We start from the raw sequence: 25,361 nt of genomic DNA, 5'->3' as shown, positions 1-25,361 counted from the left end.
CCTGTTAGTGTGGCGGGCGCACCAGGCGCCCTGGGTGTAAGTGCACGCGAAGCGCGCAGAATGTCGGGCTTAGCCCGACCTGTTAGTGTGACGGGCGCACCAGGCGCCCTGGGTGTAAGTGCGCGCGAAGCGCGCAGAACGTCGGGCTTCGCCCGACCTGTTAGTGTGGCGGGCGCACCAGGCGCCCTGGGTGTAAGTGCGCGCGAAGCGCGCAGAATGTCGGGCTTAGCCCGACCTGTTAGTGTGACGGGCGCCGCACGCGCCCTGTATGTAAGAGCGCGCAAAGCGCGCTGAATGTCGGGCTTCGCCCGACCTGTTAGTGTGACGGGCGCACCAGGCGCCCTGGGTGTAAGTGCGCGCGAAGCGCGCAGAACGTCGGGCTTCGCCCGACCTGTTAGTGTGGCGGGCGCACCAGGCGCCCTGGGTGTAAGTGCGCGCGAAGCGCGCAGAATGTCGGGCTTAGCCCGACCTGTTAGTGTGACGGGCGCCGCACGCGCCCTGTATGTAAGAGCGCGCAAAGCGCGCTGAATGTCGGGCTTCGCCCGACCTGTTAGTGTGACGGGCGCACCAGGCGCCCGGGTGTAAGTGCGCGCGAAGCGCGCAGAACGTCGGGCTTCGCCCGACCTGTTAGTGTGACGGGCGCACCAGGCGCCCTGGGTGTAAGTGCGCGCGAAGCGCGCAGAACGTCGGGCTTCGCCCGACCTGTTAGTGTGGCGGCGCACCAGGCGCCCTGGGTGTAAGTGCGCGCGAAGCGCGCAGAATGTCGGGCTTAGCCCGACCTGTTAGTGTGACGGGCGCCGCACGCGCCCTGTATGTAAGAGCGCGCAAAGCGCGCTGAATGTCGGGCTTCGCCCGACCTGTTAGTGTGACGGGCGCACCAGGCGCCCTGGGTGTAAGTGCGCGCGAAGCGCGCAGAACGTCGGGCTTCGCCCGACCTGTTAGTGTGGCGGGCGCACCAGGCGCCCTGGGTGTAAGTGCACGCGAAGCGCGCAGAATGTCGGGCTTAGCCCGACCTGTTAGTGTGACGGGCGCACCAGGCGCCCTGGGTGTAAGTGCGCGCGAAGCGCGCAGAACGTCGGGCTTCGCCCGACCTGTTAGTGTGCCGGGCGCACCAGGCGCCCTGGGTGTAAGTGCGCGCGAAGCGCGCAGAATGTCGGGCTTAGCCCGACCTGTTAGTGTGACGGGCGCCGCACGCGCCCTGTATGTAAGAGCGCGCAAAGCGCGCTGAATGTCGGGCTTCGCCCGACCTGTTAGTGTGACGGGCGCACCAGGCGCCCTGGGTGTAAGTGCGCGCGAAGCGCGCAGAACGTCGGGCTTCGCCCGACCTGTTAGTGTGGCGGGCGCACCAGGCGCCCTGGGTGTAAGTGCGCGCGAAGCGCGCAGAATGTCGGGCTTAGCCCGACCTGTTAGTGTGACGGGCGCCGCACGCGCCCTGTATGTAAGAGCGCGCAAAGCGCGCTGAATGTCGGGCTTCGCCCGACCTGTTAGTGTGACGGGCGCACCAGGCGCCCTGGGTGTAAGTGCGCGCGAAGCGCGCAGAACGTCGGGCTTCGCCCGACCTGTTAGTGTGGCGGCGCACCAGGCGCCCTGGGTGTAAGTGCGCGCGAAGCGCGCAGAATGTCGGGCTTAGCCCGACCTGTTAGTGTGACGGGCGCCGCGGGCGCCCAGTATGTAAGTGCGCGCAAAGCGCGCAGAATGTCGGGCTTCGCCCGACCTGTTAGTGTGACGGGCGCACCAGGCGCCCTGGGTGTAAGTGCGCGCGAAGCGCGCAGAATGTCGGGCTTAGCCCGACCTGTTAGTGTGACGGGCGCCGCACGCGCCCTGTATGTAAGAGCGCGCAAAGCGCGCTGAATGTCGGGCTTCGCCCGACCTGTTAGTGTGACGGGCGCACCAGGCGCCCTGGGTGTAAGTGCGCGCGAAGCGCGCAGAACGTCGGGCTTCGCCCGACCTGTTAGTGTGGCGGGCGCACCAGGCGCCCTGGGTGTAAGTGCGCGCGAAGCGCGCAGAATGTCGGGCTTAGCCCGACCTGTTAGTGTGACGGGCGCCGCACGCGCCCTATATGTAAGAGCGCGCAAAGCGCGCAGAATGTCGGGCTTAGCCCGACCTGTTAGTGTGACGGGCGCCGCACGCGCCCTATATGTAAGAGCGCGCAAAGCGCGCTGAATGTCGGGCTTCGCCCGACCTGTTAGTGTGGCGGGCACCGCAGGCGCCCTGTATGTAAGAGCGCGCAAAGCGCGCTGAATGTCGCGCGAAGCGCGCAGAATGTCGGGCTTGGCCCGACCTGTTAGTGTGACGGGCGCCGCGGGCGCCCAGTATGTAAGTGCGCGCAAAGCGCGCAGAATGTCGGGCTTCGCCCGACCTGTTAGTGTGACGGGCGCACCAGGCGCCCTGGGTGTAAGTGCGCGCGAAGCGCGCAGAACGTCGGGCTTCGCCCGACCTGTTAGTGTAGCGGGCGCACCAGGAGCCCTGGGTGTAAGTGCGCGCGAAGCGCGCAGAATGTCGGGCTTAGCCCGACCTGTTAGTGTGACGGGCGCCGCACGCGCCCTGTATGTAAGAGCGCGCAAAGCGCGCTGAATGTCGGGCTTCGCCCGACCTGTTAGTGTGACGGGCGCACCAGGCGCCCTGGGTGTAAGTGCGCGCGAAGCGCGCAGAACGTCGGGCTTCGCCCGACCTGTTAGTGTGGCGGGCGCACCAGGCGCCCTGGGTGTAAGTGCACGCGAAGCGCGCAGAATGTCGGGCTTAGCCCGACCTGTTAGTGTGACGGGCGCACCAGGCGCCCTGGGTGTAAGTGCGCGCGAAGCGCGCAGAACGTCGGGCTTCGCCCGACCTGTTAGTGTGGCGGGCGCACCAGGCGCCCTGGGTGTAAGTGCGCGCGAAGCGCGCAGAATGTCGGGCTTAGCCCGACCTGTTAGTGTGACGGGCGCCGCACGCGCCCTGTATGTAAGAGCGCGCAAAGCGCGCTGAATGTCGGGCTTCGCCCGACCTGTTAGTGTGACGGGCGCACCAGGCGCCCTGGGTGTAAGTGCGCGCGAAGCGCGTAGAACGTCGGGCTTCGCCCGACCTGTTAGTGTGGCGGGCGCACCAGGCGCCCTGGGTGTAAGTGCGCGCGAAGCGCGCAGAATGTCGGGCTTAGCCCGACCTGTTAGTGTGACGGGCGCCGCACGCGCCCTGTATGTAAGAGCGCGCAAAGCGCGCTGAATGTCGGGCTTCGCCCGACCTGTTAGTGTGACGGGCGCACCAGGCGCCCGGGTGTAAGTGCGCGCGAAGCGCGCAGAACGTCGGGCTTCGCCCGACCTGTTAGTGTGACGGGCGCACCAGGCGCCCTGGGTGTAAGTGCGCGCGAAGCGCGCAGAACGTCGGGCTTCGCCCGACCTGTTAGTGTGGCGGCGCACCAGGCGCCCTGGGTGTAAGTGCGCGCGAAGCGCGCAGAATGTCGGGCTTAGCCCGACCTGTTAGTGTGACGGGCGCCGCACGCGCCCTGTATGTAAGAGCGCGCAAAGCGCGCTGAATGTCGGGCTTCGCCCGACCTGTTAGTGTGACGGGCGCACCAGGCGCCCTGGGTGTAAGTGCGCGCGAAGCGCGCAGAACGTCGGGCTTCGCCCGACCTGTTAGTGTGGCGGGCGCACCAGGCGCCCTGGGTGTAAGTGCACGCGAAGCGCGCAGAATGTCGGGCTTAGCCCGACCTGTTAGTGTGACGGGCGCACCAGGCGCCCTGGGTGTAAGTGCGCGCGAAGCGCGCAGAACGTCGGGCTTCGCCCGACCTGTTAGTGTGGCGGGCGCACCAGGCGCCCTGGGTGTAAGTGCGCGCGAAGCGCGCAGAATGTCGGGCTTAGCCCGACCTGTTAGTGTGACGGGCGCCGCACGCGCCCTGTATGTAAGAGCGCGCAAAGCGCGCTGAATGTCGGGCTTCGCCCGACCTGTTAGTGTGACGGGCGCACCAGGCGCCCTGGGTGTAAGTGCGCGCGAAGCGCGCAGAACGTCGGGCTTCGCCCGACCTGTTAGTGTGGCGGGCGCACCAGGCGCCCTGGGTGTAAGTGCGCGCGAAGCGCGCAGAATGTCGGGCTTAGCCCGACCTGTTAGTGTGACGGGCGCCGCACGCGCCCTGTATGTAAGAGCGCGCAAAGCGCGCTGAATGTCGGGCTTCGCCCGACCTGTTAGTGTGACGGGCGCACCAGGCGCCCGGGTGTAAGTGCGCGCGAAGCGCGCAGAACGTCGGGCTTCGCCCGACCTGTTAGTGTGACGGGCGCACCAGGCGCCCTGGGTGTAAGTGCGCGCGAAGCGCGCAGAACGTCGGGCTTCGCCCGACCTGTTAGTGTGGCGGCGCACCAGGCGCCCTGGGTGTAAGTGCGCGCGAAGCGCGCAGAATGTCGGGCTTTGCCTGACCTGTTTTAGTGTGACGGCCGCCGCGGGCGCCCTGTATATGTATGTAAGTGCGCGCAAAGCGCGCAGAATGTCGCTTTAAGTCTGCACAAGAGCGTGCGAGCCTTTTATATGCCAGCGGCCCGCGGCCGGAGTCCAAAACTCGCCTCCCCATGAGGGGTGGGGGAAAATGACCGAACGGGATAGTCTTATGTATCTTTCAGTAGGAGTAGCAGAGAAAGCGCTGTTATTGTTTGTCCTTGTCATAGTTTCACTTTTCCACCGCTGCCACAACCGAGGTTGTGGCAAACAAATAAGTACGTGACATGTCATGTTTGTTCGTTGCTTGTTTAATTATCTTTGTTTTGTATGAAATTGTGCTTTCTCTTATGAAATATAGTGATGGTTAGCGTTTTGAATGCTTGAACTTTGATAAAATACTGGTGAATTGTTCTGTAATCGGCTGTAATAGCCGCTCTGAGCAAAAATATGAGATCATAACCTTTTACACGTAAGTACGGTATTTTACACCTTCCTCTTAACGCAATATGTGAGAATAACATCGTAAAATTACGTTACACTCAAAGCAATGTAGAATCAAACGATTTCAATAAAAATATCACAATTATTTACGCAAATTAACAAAACATTATTTGTAAAATTATCCGCCCAAATTACGTAGGAGTCTGAGGTCAGCCATTTTTAAACTTGTTCTTAATTTAGCTGCATAACAATCATGTTAGGGATACCAGATGAAAATATCATAATTTTATGGGTAATTTTGACCTCGAAGTTTTTTCGTACTTTTAATTCCAAAAAATAAATAAACAAATGTTGTGAAGATTAAATGTGGTGTACATTAATTGGTGTGATTGCGATTTGTGATTTCTTTAAATTAAAACCCATAATACATTTTATTTTACGTTTTATTTACTAAACATGTTTAGTTTTGTACCACCTGCGCGAATTATAGGAGGTATTTCATTGTTTATACGCCTAAAAAGAACGGCCCATTGACATTTTATTTAACAATTTTTTAGTACCGTCAAACAAGCTAACTTTGCCTCCAGGGTAATCGCCCCAACGTGATATCAAATATTGGAGTAATTTTTATCAATATGGTATCCCCACGTTTATGACGTCATCTATGTCTATCCCTTACGGGCGCACGCGTATAGCTGGTCTATGTAATGCTAGGTCTATGATATCTGGGGATCCGAGAGGCCCCTTAACACGATTCTGAAGTCAAATTTGAACGAAACGGTCGCCATCTTGAATTTCTTTATTTTTGACCCGATCTTGATGAAAATCGATATCTGAGGACCAGAGAGGCCCCTTAACACAATTCTGAAGTCAAAATTAAACAAAACGGTCGCCATTTTGAATTTCTTTATTTTTGACCCGATCTTGATGAAAATCGATATCTGAGGACCCGAGAGGCCCCTTAACACAATTCTGAAGTCAAAATTGAACAAAACGGTCGCCATCTTGAATTTCTTTATTTTCGACCCGATCTTGATAAAAATCGATATTTAAAGAGCCGAGAGGCCCCTTAACACGAATTTGAAGTCGAAATTGAACGGAACGGTCGCCATCTTGATTTTCTTTATTTTCAACCCGATCTTGATGAAAATCGATATCTGAGGATCCGAGAGGCTCCTTAAGAGCCCGTAGTCGATTTGAAAACGCGCGAAGATACGACTTTTACACAGTAACCGAACGCCGGCCGCTGCTTGAAATAACGCGACCGCCTAAACAATATTGATACTTTCGCAACATTATGCGTCACTTTATAACTTTAATTAGGTTAAAATAAAACTTTCGGTAAATTTGATATAATCGTTTATTACTGTTAACAATTTACCTATGTATTCATATAATACATACAAATTATATAGCATGATGATAATGATTTGCACTAAGGCAATATCTTATATATATATATATATATAATCATCTTACTCGCGTTATCCCAGCCTTTTTGCCACGGCTCATAGAAGTCTGCTGGGGTCCGCTTGGCAACTAATCCCAAGAATTGGCGTAGGCACTAGTTTTTACGAAAGCGACTGCCATCTGACTTTCCAACGTTCCAACCCAGAGGGGAAACTAGCCTTTTGTTGAAATTTGGTATACAGATAGTTTGAATCCCGGGGAAGGACATAGAATACTTTTTATTCAAGAACTCACCCTTTAAGGGGGTGGAAATTTGTATGGGGAATCAATAAACGCTGAACCGATTAAGATGAAATGAGGTATGGACATAGTTTGAGTCCTGGGGAAGGACATAGGATAGGTTTTACCCCAGAAACGGGGTGGGGGGGGGGGGGGGGGGGTAATGGAAATTTGTATGGGATCCAATAAAACCGATTTGGATGGAATTTGATATTATGGAGATAGTCTTAATCGTTGGGAAGGGTGTATAATAATTTTTATTTCCAGTCATCCTCTTCTCTTCTCCACTCTTCTAACACTCGCTCAACGTGTTGTTGGTTGTACGATGAATACTGCTCAAGACCTGGAACACCTGGAGTGCTTCTGGGTGCAAAGGGTCAGGGGTAACACTCGCTCAACGTGCCGCTGGTAGAGTATGATGGGGAAAACTCAAGACCTGGAACACCTGAAGTGCTGCTGGGTGCAAAGGGTCAGGGGTAACACTCGCTCAACATGCCGCTGGTAGTGTGTAGTGTACGATGGATACAGCTCAAGACCTGGAACACCTGGAATGCTTCTGGGTGCAAAGAGTCAGGGGTAACACACGCTCAACGTGCTGCTGGTAGTGTATGATAGGGAAAGCTCCAGACCTGGAACACCTGGAGTGCTGCTGGGTACAAAGGGTCAGGGGTAACGGGTAACACTCGCTCAACGTGCCGCTGGTAGTGTATGATGGGGAAAGCTCCAGATCTGAAACACCTGGAGTGCTGCTGAGTGCAAAGGGTCAAGGGCAAAGGGTGGGTAACACTCGCTCAACGTGTTGTGGGTAGTGTATGACGGAGACAGCTCAAAACCTGGAACACCTGGAGTGCTGCTGGACGCATCGGATCAGGGGTAAAACTCTTTTAATCTGAAGTTGGTAGAGTATGCTGTAGGCAGGTTAAGTTCTTCAAGACCTGGAACACCTGGAGGGCTGCCAGATGAAGCAGGCACCTGACCAGAGCTACCACACGTTTAACATTCAGTAGGTACTGGGGGTTAAAAGGGGGTGGAAGTTCTGATAACAATAAATGAACCTGAGTTCCACTAAGTACAGCCAGGGTTCATCATCAGCTCTATCTTGGGTACTGCTCTCCCAAGTGTTCATCAAGACGTGTCGGAGGACCAAAACAGCGTGTGCCTATGTTGCACGAAACCTGAGTTCCACTAGGTACAGCCAGGGTTCAGCATCAGCTCCATCTTGGGTACTGCTCTCCTAATTGCTCATCAAGACGTGTCGGAAAACCAAAACAGCGTGTGCCTATGTTGCACGAAACCTGAGTTCCACTAGGTACAGCCAGGGTTCAGCATCAGCTCCATCTTGGGTACTGCTCTCCTAATTGCTCATCAAGACGTGTCGGAAGACCAAAACAGCGTGTGCCTATGTTGCACCAAACCTGCGTTCCACTAGGTACAGCCAGGGTTCAGCATCAGACCCATCTTGGGTACTGCTCTCCTAATTGCTCATCAAGACGTGTCGGAAGACCAAAACAGCGTGTGCCTATGTTGCACCAAACCTGCGTTCCACTAGGTACAGCCAGGGTTCAGCATCAGCTCCATCTTGGGTACTGCTCTCCTAATTGCTCATCAAGACGTGCCGAATAACCAAAACAGCGTGTGCCTATGTTGCACGAAACCTGATTTCCACTAGGTACAGCCAGGGTTCAGCATCAGCTCCATCTTGGGTACTGCTCTCCTAATTGCTCATCAAGACGTGTCGGAAGACCAAAACAGCGTGTGCCTATGTTGCACCAAACCTGCGTTCCATTAGGTACAGCCAGGGTTCAGCATCAGCTCTATCTTGGGTACTGCTCTCCCAAGTGCTCATCAAGACGTGTCGGAAGACCAAAACAGCGTGTGCCTATGTTGCACGAAACCTGATTTCCACTAGGTACAGCCCGGGTTCAGCATCAGCTCCATCTTGGGTACTGCTCTCCTAATTGCTCATCAAGACAGACCAAAACAGCGTGTGCCTATGTTGCACAAAACCTGCGTTCCACTAGGTACAGCCAGGGTTCAGCATCAGCCGAGCTCTATGTATACTAAAACCTTCTCCAGAATGTAACAAACACTTTTCTAAAAACCGCATCAAAATCGGTTCAGCCAAATGCGAGATAATCGCGAACAAACATACATACATACATATACATACATATACCTACAAACATACGGGTCAAACTGAGAACCTCCTTTTTTTGAAGGCGGTTAATAAACAAGTACTTACAACCCAAGGATTAAAGTTTCTGGTCGCAGTTTACACGCACACAGTACAGCCAAACACGCAAACAAATATAACTTTTTACACGGCGAGCGACGCACACAATGATAAATAACTTCGTCGTCGTCGATGCAACGTGCGGAGCCGATCAACAAACGTCCTGCCTCTACCAGCTCCCGCGCGGGACTGAGGCCGCGGGCGCGTGTCACCGATGTTATAGCAGTAAAAGGGGAAGTTTTTAAAAAATCGTCAGAAAATAAAAGTTGCAATTGAAATAAAATTAAGTACAGCAACAGTTTAAGTAAACATTGCAGATTATTTGAGTATGCAATCTACGTCGAAAATAAGTAGATTTTCGGAGAAATTGTCACTTGTTTTGAGGTCATTTCTGGAGAAAATTGAATTCGTTTAACTTTCATTTCCTCGAACTTTAAGTCATATAACAACAATGTAATCTGATAAACCTAGAGTACAGAATATGTGTAATACAAATTTACCATTTTTAGCAGTCCAAACTTTACGAAATTTACAAATAAGAGCATCAAAGTCAGTGCTTTACACGCGTTTACCTAAACGTCCATCAGAAAAAAATTCATTACTAATTTAGTAAGCCTTTTTTCAAAAAAATGATCTGATAAACCTAGAGATAAGAAGTCTTGCTAATAGAAACCAGTACCTGTTATTTCAATTAGGTAACAAAAGGTGTACAATTTCACAGAAGAAATCTATCAACTTTACATTTTTGCGACTAAAATCGTAACCGGGCTCTTAACACGAATCTGAAGTCGAAATTGAACATAACGGTCGCGATTTCGTGGTTGGTCCCATTGTAAAAGTTGCTGAGTATAATCCCAAAACCTCCCTGGCAACGGGAATGCACTTATTTTTTAGCCACCCTGTATATAATAGTAAGTCGTCGATATTCAGTCATCCGTTGAGGCCTTCACTGCACTGGAGGATAGCTGGAGCAGCAGTACAAAGCATAATGCTATGGTGGGATTGGACACTCTGGAATAGAGAAGGAAGTTGTTGCTCATTTACTATCAGCTTCTAAATAATAGAGTTGACAATCCGAGTGTGTTAGGGCAGATAGGACTGCACGTCCCCGTTCTGAGGCGCGGAGGTGGCTCACTCGACGGGGTGGTAATGCTCCCACGCGCAGAGCACTTTTGCTGCTGAACAATTTGTACGCGCAGGTTGCTGATACAGATATTCCACGTTAGTATGGGTGTTTTCGTGAGACGTGTTGGGCTGTGTCTTGGCAATTTAAACAAAAATATTCATGTTCAATATATTTAAATCTAATAATGTTTTTTAAGTTTAAAAATGTAATGAAATATGTAATTCATTATATTAACTAACATATGTACATATATTTTTTTATAAATGTAAAATGTGACCTGTAAAATTTGCTATTACCAATAAAGTTCTGTATTCTGTAATTGTAGAGCAATATGGGCAATTAATTTAAATTTGATTAAGGCGGTTCCCTGAGCCAGAAGGCGAAAAATCTCCTTATATGATCCTGTTTTTCTAAGAGGCGTTGATATTCGTAGACGTGGAAAAAATATATGTAGTTCTTGACTATATTATCTTTAATATCATAGCTTCCGATACACGAATTATGACACTTCGCTCGATACAATTAATTCCCAAAGTAACCTCTAACTCGGACTTGTAATCCAACTTTACTCGGTTATTTATTATGCGATACTATAAATAAAAAAAGAAGAAAAAACAATCTTAACTTAAATAATAATTTCATAGCTTTCGAATTTCCACATTGTAGGGTAAAGTTTTTAAAATAAATAAAAATCGACAAAATTCGATCAAAATTGACACTTGGCGCGCATGATCTTTCCCGTTCTTTCTTTCGAAATGTGACAGAGACAGCGGCAAACCGACGGAACGGCCTTAATATAATGTAATTTAATACGATTTATTGTAGTATGTAAGTGCTTTGGTTTAGAATAGACATTTGATCCTAAAAACAAACCTGATCGATTGATACCATTAATGAAAATTTGTCATCTAGCCTATTGTCAATATTAAAGATAATCTCCTAAAAAAAAATTGATCCATATATAAATACATTTTTTTATATTTTTATTTTTAGTTTTAATAGTGTGTCGATAGATGGCAGTGAATTTACTTTGGCTACAAAATTTACTATGACAGTTCCGCTCTATCCTATTAATCCTATTATATCCTCTTTGTCAATATCAATATTATCAATGCTTCAGCTGCAGAATAAAACATCCCATTTTCCAATTGCAACATATATTGAGATAAAACATGTTAAATAACGTGGTTACAGGAAACGGCACTACCAACTTTACGAAACTATTACAAAAACAAATCGATTTCATACAAAGGAATGTCTAAGTCTACGTAAAAATTTCAAAAAGCTTTAAATACAATTTGGCAGTAAATTCAATAAAAAATTGTGATAAAAAGCATTAATATTATGTGAATGACGATTAAAGTCAAGCGCGAACCTACAGCTATAATGAGTACATCAATATATCATGTATTACAGTGATTGCCAATGGGGATATTTTAATATAATTAGCTGGAATAAACATGTTCTTCGTTTTTAATAATATTAAGTTTAGACTAAACAAAATTGATCATCAAAATTGATTTTAATACCCAAATACTAATGGACTGGATTTTAACGCCTTATTCCAACTAACTAATGTATTGAACAAGATAGTTAACCACAAATTAAAATTATCAAACATATAAATTGTAAATTCATTTTTTTCATTTAACTTACAATGTAGCATTGACAAAAACAATTTTAAAATTTAAGAAAACAATTTCATAATATACCTAATAAAACACGCAAATATAACACGGGGTTTTATGTGACATAAAATTTACAAAATGCATGACTTAAAATATATATAATAAGTGAATACCCCAAAGGAACCGGTAAGAAATAATTTAAATGATATTAAAATTCATATGTACGTTTAGAGTGAACAAACTTGAAGTTTAAAACAGGGGTTCCCAAACTTTTTGACCCGAACATACTATAAATTTTGTGTGGATTAACTTTTGGCCAAGCCTTTCTAGGAGGAGTCAGATTTTAAAGGCTCCACGGTCGGATATGGCCAGCGGTAAGTATTTTGGAGTAGAAAATGAAACTGGACTAGATTAAAGTTATAACCAGAATAAAATAAACTCATTTACAGTAAAAAATTTTTTAAATAAAGACAAATAAAGAGTTCAATTTTCTTTAAATAGCTTAATCTACTCTTTCTAATTCCGACCACAACTATCGGCCCAGTGTTTTGTCTTTTTTACGTACGTAAACTAAGGGTCATCTCATCTATTATAGTAAAATATTATCGCTTATCCTTAAACGTTCAAAACATCGTATGATATTGGTATAGAGACCTACAAAGTCGACATAAGATACAATAAACGAATACCTAACCAGTAAAGTACCTGGAATTTGAAATAAGAAACCTAAACTCAAGTTTATTCACCCTAAACAGTGAAGTGTTGCAGGCCACGCTCCGCCCCGCTCCGCTCCGCTCCGCTCCGCCCCGGGCCCCGACGCTCACTTGAGCGCGCACTCGACGAAGACGCGGCGCTCTTCGGGCGGCGAGGGCGGCGGGGTCTGCGGCGCCGGCACGCGGCCCAGGTTCGGCTCGAACTGGGACTCCGCTAGCGGCCACAGCCCTTTCAACACCGACCTGGGGGGGAAGTAAGTAGTCAATATCTATACTCGTCGAACTAGTTAGTTTTCGATTCTTTAAATAATTTACAACAATTATTAGTACAATTTCATTTCAACAAATGTTAGGGGCCGGTACAGACTGACTGCAACTTGTATGGGAACTGCAAGCCGACGTTGCAATTCTCATACAAATTACAGTCTGTTTGCAGTCCGTCTGTATCAACCCTAAGGGAAAGTATTATTCCTTAAATTTAACGGTTTGAACATTACCATGAAAATACACTTGAAAATACATGAAAATCCGCACTTTGGGCAGGGGGAAGCCATTAAAAAACGCTAAAGGCATGGTGGTATCGGTGGTTTCATGTCACAGAAAAGTTTCGAACCCCCCGGTGATGGGCGGAGCGGTAAGTAAAGCGAGCTACAAAGAAAGAAAGCCTCACCACAGACGATGGTCCACTAGGGTTCGCACTTTGGGCAGCGGGAAGCCGTTAAAGGGCGAGGCCACCGGCATGGTGTAGGCCCCCATGTCCGGGAACAGCAGCCAGGAGCCCACGGGCAGCGCGGGGAGGCGCGCGGCGCGCAGCACGCAGTCCAGGCTGTCGCACGTGGGGCCCCACACCGAGCACGGCAGCGGCTTCGAGGTGTGCGGCTGTATTACCAAACAAACGATCGACGTTACACATCATTCGAACAAATCTACAATGCTGAACGGGCAATGTGCGTTTTTGACCCTAAAATAAATAATAATTATAGTTCGTTTTTTTATTTTCAGATTGGAAATTTTATAATCTCAAAAGTAGTGGTATTTTTTTTTCTCCACAATTAAATATATATACCGCAATATCAGATATCATAGGAACACTAGCATTTCGGAAGAAACAGGGTATAAATACATTAACAGATACAACATGGAAAACACCCATCACTTGGGAACAAAATATACGGGGATAAATTCGGATGACAATTATTGTACCTCCTACAGCCCAGCAATACAAATGAAAAATTCAAAATTTGTCACTGAAATGTATAGAAATACACAGTATTACAAATGTATTGTATGTGTACAAATGTACAGTTGATTTTATTTTCTTCTTTTCTTGATGGACTTGAGGGCGGTGTTGCCCGTAGCCAATGTCACGTAAAAGGGTAGGATCTCCTATATATTATACTACTCTTTGGGGTAGGAACAAAATAAATGCTCTTAGAGCACGACGCTGTTCAGTGGTTGTTGTAGTTGTCTCGTAAAACCGATAGCTGGATTTTACGAGAAGCACGTGGACTACCGGCCGTTGACTCCAAAATGGTGGTTAAACACGCTTTGAGATTAATTCTCCATTCACTGCACACTACCACATTAGATTATTGTAATAAAGCTATCGATATTACACTTTAAACAATATTAATGAGCAAAAAACAAAGGAATTAATCACGAGGCTACTATCAAGATGGCGTTCGAACCGGAAGTCCTGATTTTATTTTGTTTAAAAACTAAACGAAATAAAACAAATGCAAGTGTTTCAATTGAATGTGATTTAAATTTCATCAAACTAAATAAGTACTATATAGGCCGGTCCGCACAGTTCAAATTGTATGAGAAATCTACATTAATTCTCACATTAGAGATTTTTTGAGATGTGATTACCTATGTTACAAATAATATATTTTGAAAAAAATCTCCACAAAATATGTCAATTTGTTTTTATAAATCCAAATTATTACTAAAATAGAGAAATAAACCAAAACATCAATCCCCACACTAGAGATTTTCTAATATGCTGTTCTCAGGCATATACTCATTAAGTATTTATATTTTCTTCCAGCTTGGCACAGAAACCTGCCCCCAATAACTTTCTTTATTAAAAATTTTTTTACATAAAAATAACAACTAATGTGTACATAAAAATTACATGTTAATTAAGCTCTTTATATTTACTATATTCTACAAAAAAATCTCTAACGTAAATGAATCCGTTTAATTACTATTAACCATTTTTGTTTCGAATTTTTTTTTGTTGCTTATAGAAAATGGACACTCGACTTTTGTTTCACCTTCATAAATCTCTTACTCATGTTAGTGTAATAACAAAAACATTCTCACGTATATGTAATATTGTATGGAATACAACTATAATTATTACGACGTCCAAGCTATTTAAATTACCCACGCAGGCACTAACTGACGGGTACTGATTCACTGTAGAGAACGTTTGATCGACTTCCATATCTCCGTCTCACTTCAATGTTCGCGGTAGACGATCGGTCCGCTTGAACTGCCGAGAGTTCGCGATGCGGTCGACCGTTAATTCTCCCATGACTAACTTACCCAGTTTCATCGGTACGCGTAACGATTGTTTACGCATGTTTAATTTTGATTGCGCGCCTACTTAACACACCTCAGGCAAAGCTCCGATAAAACGCGCAATGCATACATTGCGGCATATATCTCACGTATGTCAGCTACGAGGCTATGACATAGCAATGACAGACAGTGGCAGTTAGTGCCAAATTAGAATACAGACTTTTTTACCAACCATAAAGTTTAGTGCAAAGAGAATTTTAAACTCCTTAGTGAAAACCTCACGGTTTGTGCGAAATTGAGCGTTAAGCTATGCTATGCTAATAAAGATGATGGTGTGATTTACGGAAATTAATAATAGATATAATTTATTTTATTGTATAATACATTCCCGTTTCATTTACACCCAATATTATATCTTTTTCCGTAATCAAATGCGTTTATAATTACTGTAACCGTCTGTGTAGTGTACCATAATATACGCGATGGTTTGTCCTCCGGGCCCAAAATCGATGATCCCCTTTGATTATTTATTTTAAATGAACGTCAAAATCCAGACAGAAAATTTGATTTTGACATTTACGGCTACTGCCGTAGCAGTCGACAGCAATGTCGCGCTTCAATATTGCTGCAGTCGACTGCATTGCTGCAGAAAACGTGAAAAAGGTCATTCAATTCAATGGGTAGTAGGGTTATGAGATGAAATGACGCAATAATGAAACTTTAGTTAATTAACAATATTATATTAAATCATTATTACATACCATTTTACTCGCAAAAAGGTTTACTACCAACATACTTCTTGGTGCCCAAATGAAATAAATAGTACATTTCGATGCTAGTGCGGAAAGTATGTCATTACTTCACGAGTACCGAGATAGGTATCTTGGCAAGACTCGGGACGAGTGAAGAATGACATTTCCGCACGTGTATCGAACGACGTTTTTTAACACAGTTGCGAAAAAATAATAAAAACAACAAGTGAGGAATAAAAACAACAAGTAAGGAATAAAAACTTGGAAACTTAAAACGCCGCTTAGTAAGAAAAAATGCCTCTTTTTTGACAGGCGTTTCGGCAGCTATTCCTTTAAAGTGATATTTTCCAGAATGATCAATAAATGGGCTACATTGTCCATTTTTTTATTTAGTGCTTATTATTTTAGTGCTTAGTATTTATTTAAGTTATTGTAATAATATAGTCTGTAAGGTAGCCGTAATATGGGCCTTGTTGCCTGATTAAAATTAAATTAAAAAAATTAAAATCGCCATCTGTAATTGTAACAGGGAAAATTGTCACAAAAAATTACATAACATTTAAATTTTTTGTAAACAACTCATTTTTTTTGTATGGAAAGGTCTAATAATTTTTTTCAAAAATGAATTCCTCGTTCCTAAATTATACGAAAATGATATATAAGTTGCCCTAGTTGCTAAGAACAGGAAGAAATATAGCATAGATTGGACTTGGGGAGCCGACCCTTTCACCCCCCTTTTGGGGGCGTTACGATCTCGTGGCTACCGGGCTGAATCAGTTTTATTTGCCCTAAGGAACAATCAATCGTGCCAAGCGGCATCGCCTGAGACAAAAGTGCATACTCAATGCGCTTACTTACCACTATAATTTAATAATCAAATTAATGGGCCCTGGAGGGAAATTCTCTGAAAACCTTAAGTTAGCTCATTTTACTTAAAGGAGACATTCTTTTATTTTTAAAAAGAAACTAAATTGCATTCAAAGGTTTTTTTTTTTTTTTTCAATTTTGCTTGTCTAAAAATATTCTTGAGTACTAAATATTCGATTTTATGGAAATTTTGTACGACAGACGAGTGTAAGACCTAATGTTTCTTGAAGAAATGTTATCATTAACATTAACTGTATCGACGTGGTATCGACTAGTAGAATAAAATAGGGAGTGTTTATTGTTTGGAATTTTTAGTCGGTTCGATTCCCAGGCGAGACAAGCGAATTTCAAAAAAACCTTTGAATGCAGTTTTGTTTCTTTTTAAAAATAAAATGAGCTAACTTAAGGTTTTAAGGCACTTTCCCTTCAGGGCCTTATAACTATAACTTGTGCAGTTACTGGCAAAAAACTAGAAATGTCCATTAATTGTGCAGAACATTATTTGCTGTTTGTTTCCAAAATCTTGCTGCTATTCTACAAATATAGTAGTGACTCGGGAGATTTTTAAACATGATCGATACAACTACTTCATAACCACCATAGTAAACTTTTCTCTCGGTGTGGGAGTTCCTCGGTCATGAAAAACTTACAAAATAATAATTTGTTTCAATAAATCTATAATTTACATTATTGTCGAGAGATATTCTGACCGTGTAGTCGTATAAGCTTCATAACCCATTCTACGAAAAATATCTTATGTGGGAATTATTGTTTAAGTAGTATAAAAGATTTAAAAAAAAGTTTTATTTCTCAAAAACGGGAACTGATATCAAGTTGTTACTTTACAGACGGGTATTCAATATGATATAGAATTCACCCATGTAGAAAAATTTGAGTGTGCATTTAATGTAACTTAAACTTTATATTGACTCCACTATATAACTAAGACAGTGCGCCTAAGGAGGTTATAGGCGCTAATGGGTAAATACGTAAATAGCGAGGAAAAGCATCGCCGTTGCAGTCGGGCAAATCTCAGCAGAGATTTTAGTTAGCAAACTGCTTTGTACAAAATTAATAAAGAAAACTTTTGTTAGTCTTTTGAACGCTTTATGACATAAACAAAAACGTCACTCACACGCCTAGGTCCCGGGCACAAGCGATCTAATGTAAACCTCACTTGAAAGTGTGAGTTACTTTGACAGCATCCGGCATAACACCTATAGTTGTCGCTGGCGCTGTAGTTACGACGACTTTAGGTGTTGTTGGCGTTCAAAAGGTTAAATAAAGTTTGATAATATGCCAGATACTCACATAAAGAGTTGTGGCCTCAACCTGCTGGTGGTCGTACAGCACGCAGTTGAAGGAGCCATACACGCCGTCGTTCATGAAGTACATGGTGTGCGTCTCGTCCTCGCCACTAGCGTCTTTGGTCACGATCTGATTAAAACAACATCTTATAAATATTTAGTTGGTAACACGCATATTCATCTATATGCTAGCGTCTATACTCTATAGGATGTGTTTTATCGCTTACACGCAGGTGGCAATAAGTGCGTTTGGTTTACTTTGGTGAAATAAAAAGCCAAATTGAGACCAAATTAGAATCAAGGTCGTCGAAAAAGCTCAGATTGTTCAAACATTGCAGTAAGTGAGCGATGGACACGGGAGGAAAAGGCCAGAATGTAGGAAAAACCAAGATCTTGGGGAAGTGTAGTATGAGAGCCGGGCACCTACAGTCGTTTAAGACATCTTTTGGGATCAAAATAGCTCCCTTCGGCTTATATGATGATGAAAAAGTATAAGTACCTCTCGCTTAGCGTGGATCATGACAGGCGAAGTACCGGCCTGGCTCCGCGATGATGCGGACGTTGCGGTCTGCGAAGTCTCCAGGGCTTCATTGATCACCAGAAACAAGTCAAGAGACAATAGACGGGGGACGGAGACAGCTGTAGTTACCTCTCGCTTAGCGTGGATCATGACGGCGAGCGAATAGGCAGCCGCAGCGAAGTACCGGCCTGGTTCAGCGATGATGCGGACGTTGCGGTCCGGGAAGTGGGTCTCCAGGGCTTCGTTGATCACCAGGGACACCTGCAAACAAATAATAATTTTGTAGTAACAATAAAATTAAACAAATTAAAAACTAATAGCTCGAGGTAGATGGCGCCACTGATGTTTAAGTTTTATTGCCAATAAAGTTTCGAATGATGTAAACCAGTGTTGGCCGAACGCTAATGCCATTAACCATTAAAAATTAACAATTAAAAAGGTTAATGGCCATTAACCATTAGCCATTTAATTCGGATTAAAGTTAATTCGGATTAAATTTTTGAGACGTTAATGGCCATTGAAGTTAATTCGGATTAACTTTAATTCGGATTAACTTCAATGGCCATTAAAGTTTCAAAAAATTATTTAGAATTACTCTCAATTGCATTAACGTCTAATAAAATTACATTCGTGATATTTTAAAATGAGACAGCAAAATGACCCTGACTGAACCCTGGCAGTAGTAGCAGTACCTACCTACTACCTAGTAGAATTCTGGTTTGGTGCAACACAGACATACGCGGTTTTGATCCTTTAAATCGTCTTGATGAGCACTTCGGAGAGCCGTACCCATGATAGAGCTGATGCTGAACCCTGGCAGTACCTAATGGATCTAAGGTTTGGTGCAACATAGGCACACGCTGTTTTAGTCATCCGACTCGTCTTGATGAGCACTTCGGAGAGCCATACCCGTGATAGAGCTGATGCTGAACCCTGGCAGTACCTAATGGATCTAAGGTTTGGTGCAACATAGGCACACGCTGTTTTAGTCATCCGACTCGTCTTGATGAGCACTTAGGAGAGCAGTACCCATGATAGAGCTGATGCTGAACCCTGGCAGTACCTAGTGGATCTAAGGTTTGGTGCAACATAGGCACACGCTGTTTTAGTCACCCGACTCGTCTTGATGAGCACTTAGTAGAGCGGTACCCATGATAGAGCTGATGCTGAACCCTGGCAGTACCTAGTGGATCTAAGGTTTGGTGCAACATAGGCACACGCTGTTTTAGTGACCCGACTCGTCTTGATGAGCACTTAGTAGAGCGGTACCCATGATAGAGCTGATGCTGAACCCTGGCAGTACCTAGTGGATCTAAGGTTTGGTGCAACATAGGCACGCGCTGTTTAGGTCGTCCGACTCGTCTTGATGAGCACTTAGGAGAGCAGTACCCATGATAGAGCTGATGCTGCACCCTGGCAGTACCTAGTGGATCTAAGGTTCTAAGGCTCTATCATGGGTACTGCTCTCCTAAGTGCTCATCAAGACGAGTCGGATGACTAAAACAGCGTGTGCCTATGTTGCACCAAACCTTAGTTCCGCTAGGTACTGCCAGGGTTCAGCATCAGCTCCATTATGGGTACTGCTCTCCTAAGTGCTCATCAAGACGAGTCGGGTGACTAAAACAGCGTGTGCCTATGTTGCACCAAACCTTAGATCCATTAGGTACTGCCAGGGTTCAGCATCAGCTCTATCATGGGTATGGCTCTCCGAAGTGCTCATCAAGACGAGTCGGATGACTAAAACAGCGTGTGCCTATGTTGCACCAAACCTTAGATCCATTAGGTACTGCCAGGGTTCAGCATCAGCTCTATCATGGGTACGGCTCTCCGAAGTGCTCATCAAGACGATTTAAATGACCAAAACCGCGTATGTCTGTGTTGCACCAAACCAGAATTCTACTAGGTAGTAGGTAGGTACTGCTACTACTGCCAGGGTTCAGTCAGGGTCATTTTGCTGTCTCATTTTAAAATATCACGAATGTAATTTTATTAGACGTTAATGCAATTGAGAGTAATTCTAATTAATTTTTTGAAACTTTAATGGCCATTGAAGTTAATCCGAATTAAAGTTAATCCGAATTAACTTCAATGGCCATTAACGTCTCAAAAATTTAATCCGAATTAACTTTAATCCGAATTAACTTTAATGCAATTGGTTAATGGCGGAACTAATGGTTAATAAAATTGATCAATGGTTAATTAAAATTAACAATTACGGCCAACACTGATGTAAACCCACCATAGTGGTGCTTTAAAGTATTTCTGGCAAAAATACTAAGTAAATTGTTACACTACCCGTAAGCCCGTAAAAAATGGATTATTATAACAGCGGTTTTAGATGTTAGCAATCTTCAGTATTTGGCTACATTACAAATGGCTTTAATTCATTTAATAACTTTTTTCTAACTGTAAAAATAAAATCTTTTTGCTTTCCGAGATAAGAAGTCATTGCTACACCACATACTTTCTTGATACGGGAGCACCGTGTACTCGAGAAATTGGGACAAGAGACACCGTGATTGGGTGGCCCCTTATGGCGCCACCCGTGAATGGTTACGAGACCGGCTTCGGCCACTGAAGGGCTTGGTCACATTTTCTTTAGTATAAGTTATTAATTTCAGTTGACAACACACCTCCTTGATGCTGGAGTGTGTCCCGCCCGGGAAGCCGCCGCCGATGTCCACGAGGCGCATGCGCGCGTGGCCGAGCGTGGCGCCGAGCGTGAACAGCGCGCGGCAGTATTGTATGACACACTGTACTATGCAACACACCTCCTTGATGCTGGAGTGTGTCCCGCCCGGGAAGCCGCCGCCGATGTCCACGAGGCGCATGCGCGCGTGGCCGAGCGTGGCGCCGAGCGTGAACAGCGCGCGGCAGTATTGTATGACACACTGTACTATGCAACACACCTCCTTGATGCTGGAGTGTGTCCCGCCCGGGAAGCCGCCGCCGATGTCCACGAGGCGCATGCGCGCGTGGCCGAGCGTGGCGCCGAGCGTGAACAGCGCGCGGCAGTATTGTATGACACACTGTACTATGCAACACACCTCCTTGATGCTGGAGTGTGTCCCGCCCGGGAAGCCGCCGCCGATGTCCACGAGGCGCATGCGCGCGTGGCCGAGCGTGGCGCCGAGCGTGAACAGCGCGCGGCAGTATTGTATGACACACTGTACTATGCAACACACCTCCTTGATGCTGGAGTGTGTCCCGCCCGGGAAGCCGCCGCCGATGTCCACGAGGCGCATGCGCGCGTGGCCGAGCGTGGCGCCGAGCGTGAACAGCGCGCGGCAGTATTGTATGACACACTGTACTATGCAACACACCTCCTTGATGCTGGAGTGTGTCCCGCCCGGGAAGCCGCCGCCGATGTCCACGAGGCGCATGCGCGCGTGGCCGAGCGTGGCGCCGAGCGTGAACAGCGCGCGGCAGTATTGTATGACACACTGTACTATGCAACACACCTCCTTGATGCTGGAGTGTGTCCCGCCCGGGAAGCCGCCGCCGATGTCCACGAGGCGCATGCGCGCGTGGCCGAGCGTGGCGCCGAGCGTGAACAGCGCGCGGCAGTATTGTATGACACACTGTACTATGCAACACACCTTCTTGATGCTGGAGTGTGTCCCGCCCGGGAAGCCGCCGCCGATGTCCACGAGGCGCATGCGCGCGTGGCCGAGCGTGGCGCCGAGCGTGAACAGCGCGCGGCAGTATTGTATGACACACTGTACTATGCAACACACCTCCTTGATGCTGGAGTGTGTCCCGCCCGGGAAGCCGCCGCCGATGTCCACGAGGCGCATGCGCGCGTGGCCGAGCGTGGCGCCGAGCGTGAACAGCGCGCGGCAGTATTGTATGACACACTGTACTATGCAACACACCTCCTTGATGCTGGAGTGTGTCCCGCCCGGGAAGCCGCCGCCGATGTCCACGAGGCGCATGCGCGCGTGGCCGAGCGTGGCGCCGAGCGTGAACAGCGCGCGGCAGTATTGTATGACACACTGTACTATGCAACACACCTCCTTGATGCTGGAGTGTGTCCCGCCCGGGAAGCCGCCGCCGATGTCCACGAGGCGCATGCGCGCGTGGCCGAGCGTGGCGCCGAGCGTGAACAGCGCGCGGCAGTATTGTATGACACACTGTACTATGCAACACACCTCCTTGATGCTGGAGTGTGTCCCGCCCGGGAAGCCGCCGCCGATGTCCACGAGGCGCATGCGCGCGTGGCCGAGCGTGGCGCCGAGCGTGAACAGCGCGCGGCAGTATTGTATGACACACTGTACTATGCAACACACCTCCTTGATGCTGGAGTGTGTCCCGCCCGGGAAGCCGCCGCCGATGTCCACGAGGCGCATGCGCGCGTGGCCGAGCGTGGCGCCGAGCGTGAACAGCGCGCGGCAGTATTGTACGGCGCGCGCGTACACCTCCGTCTCGCCGCAGCCGGACCCCACGTGGAACGAGATGCCGATCACCTGAGGTGCAATAACATATGTCAACATCGTGTAGTATTTGTGTTAATTGTCTGGATGAGATCGCTTTTTAGCGATATGCCCCTACTGAACAACTTTCAGTATTTTGCAATTAGAGAACTAAAGGACGGATGTAGGATACTTTATTTTTGTAAATCCATCTTGGGGAAGGTAAATGACAAAAACTGATTCACCGAGCATTAAGCATCGATTCTGCGCTATCACGTAGTAAAACCAAAAGTATTTGGTTGACACCCGAACCAAATGGCGCTGTAATGGGTCTCGTTAAAACCATAGAGTAACTTATACTAGAGCGGTACTGTCATAGTAAATTTTGTAACCCCAGTAAATTCACTGCCATCTGTCGACACACTTTAAAACTAAAAATAAATATTTATAAAAATACGATAAAATGTATTTAAATATGGATAAATGATTTTTTTATTTGCATTAATTATTTTTATATGTTTTTTGACCCATGTTCTTTCACTGGTATGCGTTAAAATTATAAATAACAAACGAAACAGTCAACGCCCTCTATACGAGTGTAGGCCAAAACTAGTGGCGCCATCTGATCGAGAATCAAATTTTCGTGATTTTCGAGGCACGTTTTTCCTTAGACTGTATCCATCTATTACGGAGTTATATCTATCTTTGTTAAAACTAACCTCAAGCCCGAGTACTGCAGCCAGTTTGAGCAGGCGCGGAGCGTCAGTGCCGGGGTCGCAGCCGAACTTGATGCCGAGCGGGCACTGCGCCGCGGCCGCGTCGCAGCGGATACGCAGCACCAGCCTGCGAGACAATGTCAACCTTATAGTTAGGGGGACAAGGTTGCTTTTTGTATGAGTTTTCTTATTCGACGAACACGCAGGCGAATTTAGTTACATTGCCGACTACTAAGGTACGAGGTACAACTGAGTCAATTGACCTAAATACACACATGTAAATTTCGTCGAAATGAGCCATAAACATTTTAGTAAAATAATCACTCTGGTGATCTACATAAGGTCATACTGAACTACTTTTACCGTGGGATGAACTTTGAAATTGCAAAAAACGTTGAATTTTCCTTAGGTCGATATTTTCTTACGTCCCAGTCGAAGGTGATGGTGTCGACTGTCGACCCCAACGGCGCCGGCGTGGCGGATGTCGGACGCCATCTTGGCTGGGTTATTATGTGGGTCTACTGGATGGGCATGAGGTCCAGGAGGTGGTGTCCACTTACTGCGCGTGCGGCATATACTGCTTGATCTTCATCAGCTCGGGCTCCGAGTCGAAGGTCATGGTGTCGACCCCGACGGCGCTGGCGTGGCGGATGTGGGACGCCATCTTGGCTGGGTTTGCGAAGATTATGCGGCTGTGGACAAGGAACAAGGTTAGATAGTTGTCGCTAATGACAGCAGGGACTGAATCCGAATCTCTTTCCCTAGTTACGAAATAACTTTTAACAAAAATGTCTTCATGAGCAGTTCATTTTCATCACTGATATTGGCCACGCGCGTCAGTTGACGTCTTTGGTGATCAAAGGGCTAAACAGTGACAATTCTGAACGTAGTATCAATTTTTTATTATACCACGTCGGTGGCAAACAAGCATACGGCCCGCCTGATGTTAAGCAGTCACCGTAGCCTATAGACGCCTGCAACTCCAGAGGTGTTACATGCACGTTGTCGACCCTTTAAAAACCTGTACACTCCTTTTTTGAAAAGCCCCATACTGTAGACCCTCGGGAAAACCTCGGCAGGAGCTCATTCCACAGCCGAGGCGTCCGCGAAAGGAAATTCCTCTTAAACTGCACAGTGCGCGACCATTTAGGTTCTAGGAGGTATCTATTCTACTCGTAAGGTTCGAACTCACTCGGGCGCAACTCCAAGGCCAGTTATAAGCTCGATCTCGTTGCGCGACGCGCAGTCGAAGCCGGCGCCGAGCGCGGCCAGCGTGCGGACGAGCACCTTGTCGTCGTTGCATTTCACCGCTGAAACAATAACAACAACAATCAATTTAAAGAGAGAAGAATAAGAAACCTTTAATTGCCACACAAAAAAAGATCTGATAGGTTACAAAATAAAAACTTTAAAAAAATTTGCATGCGCGGCAAAAGCAAAAATTTGCACCGTATGCTGCGTCAGCCATTTCATTACAAATTGACAGCGCAGCACTAGGTATGTAGTGTTTTTTTTTCCTCCATCCATCGTGGTATAAAAAAAGAAGGCTTCCTATATCTCAACCTCCTACTACACTGACCTTAGAATGGCTCGACCCTCGGCATCAGCTCCCGCCAGCGCCACCTCGCCCAGATCCATGCATGATGTAGAAGGGATCCTCCTGGGCGCCGCTCTGCATGATCCCTCCCTCTCCCCCACTGCCCCCTCCTACCCCTACTACACTGACCGTAGAACGGCTCAACCCTCGGCATCAGCTCCCTCCAGCGCTGGTAGCGGGCCGCCAACTCGCCCAGATCCATGATGTAGAAGGGATCCTCCTGGGCGCCGCTCTGCATGATCCCGCGCGCTGCTCCCCCTCCTCCACTGCCCCCTCCTACCCCTACTACACTGACCGTAGAACGGCTCCACCCTCGGCATCAGCTCCCTCCAGCGCTGGTAGCGGGCCGCCACCTCGCCCAGATCCATGATGTAGAAGGGGTCCTCCTGCGCGCCGCTCTCCACGATCTCCCGCGCCGCGCCCTCGACGC

General features: G+C 46.9%; 1 protein-coding gene across 3 annotated transcripts; it reads right to left on the bottom strand.

Annotated features, from left to right (window-relative positions):
* Positions 1–11,029: 11,029 nt before the first annotated feature.
* On the bottom strand, positions 11,030–25,355 carry LOC134751101 (uncharacterized). Of its 3 annotated transcripts, none has more exons than XM_063686446.1 (9): positions 25,227–25,355; positions 24,527–24,644; positions 23,895–24,026; positions 23,338–23,461; positions 20,840–22,672; positions 18,336–18,467; positions 17,691–17,816; positions 12,902–13,110; positions 11,030–12,474 (listed from the first exon to the last, which is right to left on the bottom strand). In XM_063686446.1, the coding sequence occupies exons 1-9, from the start codon at positions 25,297–25,299 to the stop codon at positions 12,339–12,341; spliced, it is 2,883 nt and encodes a 960-aa protein (XP_063542516.1). In that variant the 5' UTR covers positions 25,300–25,355; the 3' UTR covers positions 11,030–12,338. The 3 variants fall into 3 exon arrangements, with proteins under 3 accessions (XP_063542516.1, XP_063542515.1, XP_063542518.1); XM_063686445.1 differs by lacking the exon at positions 25,227–25,355 and adding an exon at positions 25,061–25,187; XM_063686448.1 differs by lacking the exon at positions 25,227–25,355 and adding an exon at positions 24,914–24,955.
* Positions 25,356–25,361: the final 6 nt, after the last annotated feature.

The sequence above is a fragment of the Cydia strobilella genome, chromosome 21 (assembly GCF_947568885.1).
Source record: "Cydia strobilella chromosome 21, ilCydStro3.1, whole genome shotgun sequence".
NCBI classification, from domain to species: Eukaryota; Metazoa; Arthropoda; class Insecta; order Lepidoptera; family Tortricidae; genus Cydia; species Cydia strobilella.
The sequence above is the reverse complement of the archived record's forward strand: the minus strand, read 5'-3'. Positions and strand labels throughout refer to the sequence as shown.

Coding starts and splice junctions, on each gene's coding strand:
- LOC134751101 (XM_063686445.1), bottom strand. CDS start 25,169: ATGCAGAGCGGCGCCCAGGAGGATCCCTTCTACATCATGGATCTGGGC. Junction 24,027..24,526: donor GGCCTTGGAGTTGCGCCCGA/GTGAGTTCGAAC, acceptor CCTTGTCCACAG/CCGCATAATCTTCGCAAACC. Junction 22,673..23,337: donor CTGCAGTACTCGGGCTTGAG/GTTAGTTTTAAC, acceptor ATTGCACCTCAG/GTGATCGGCATCTCGTTCCA.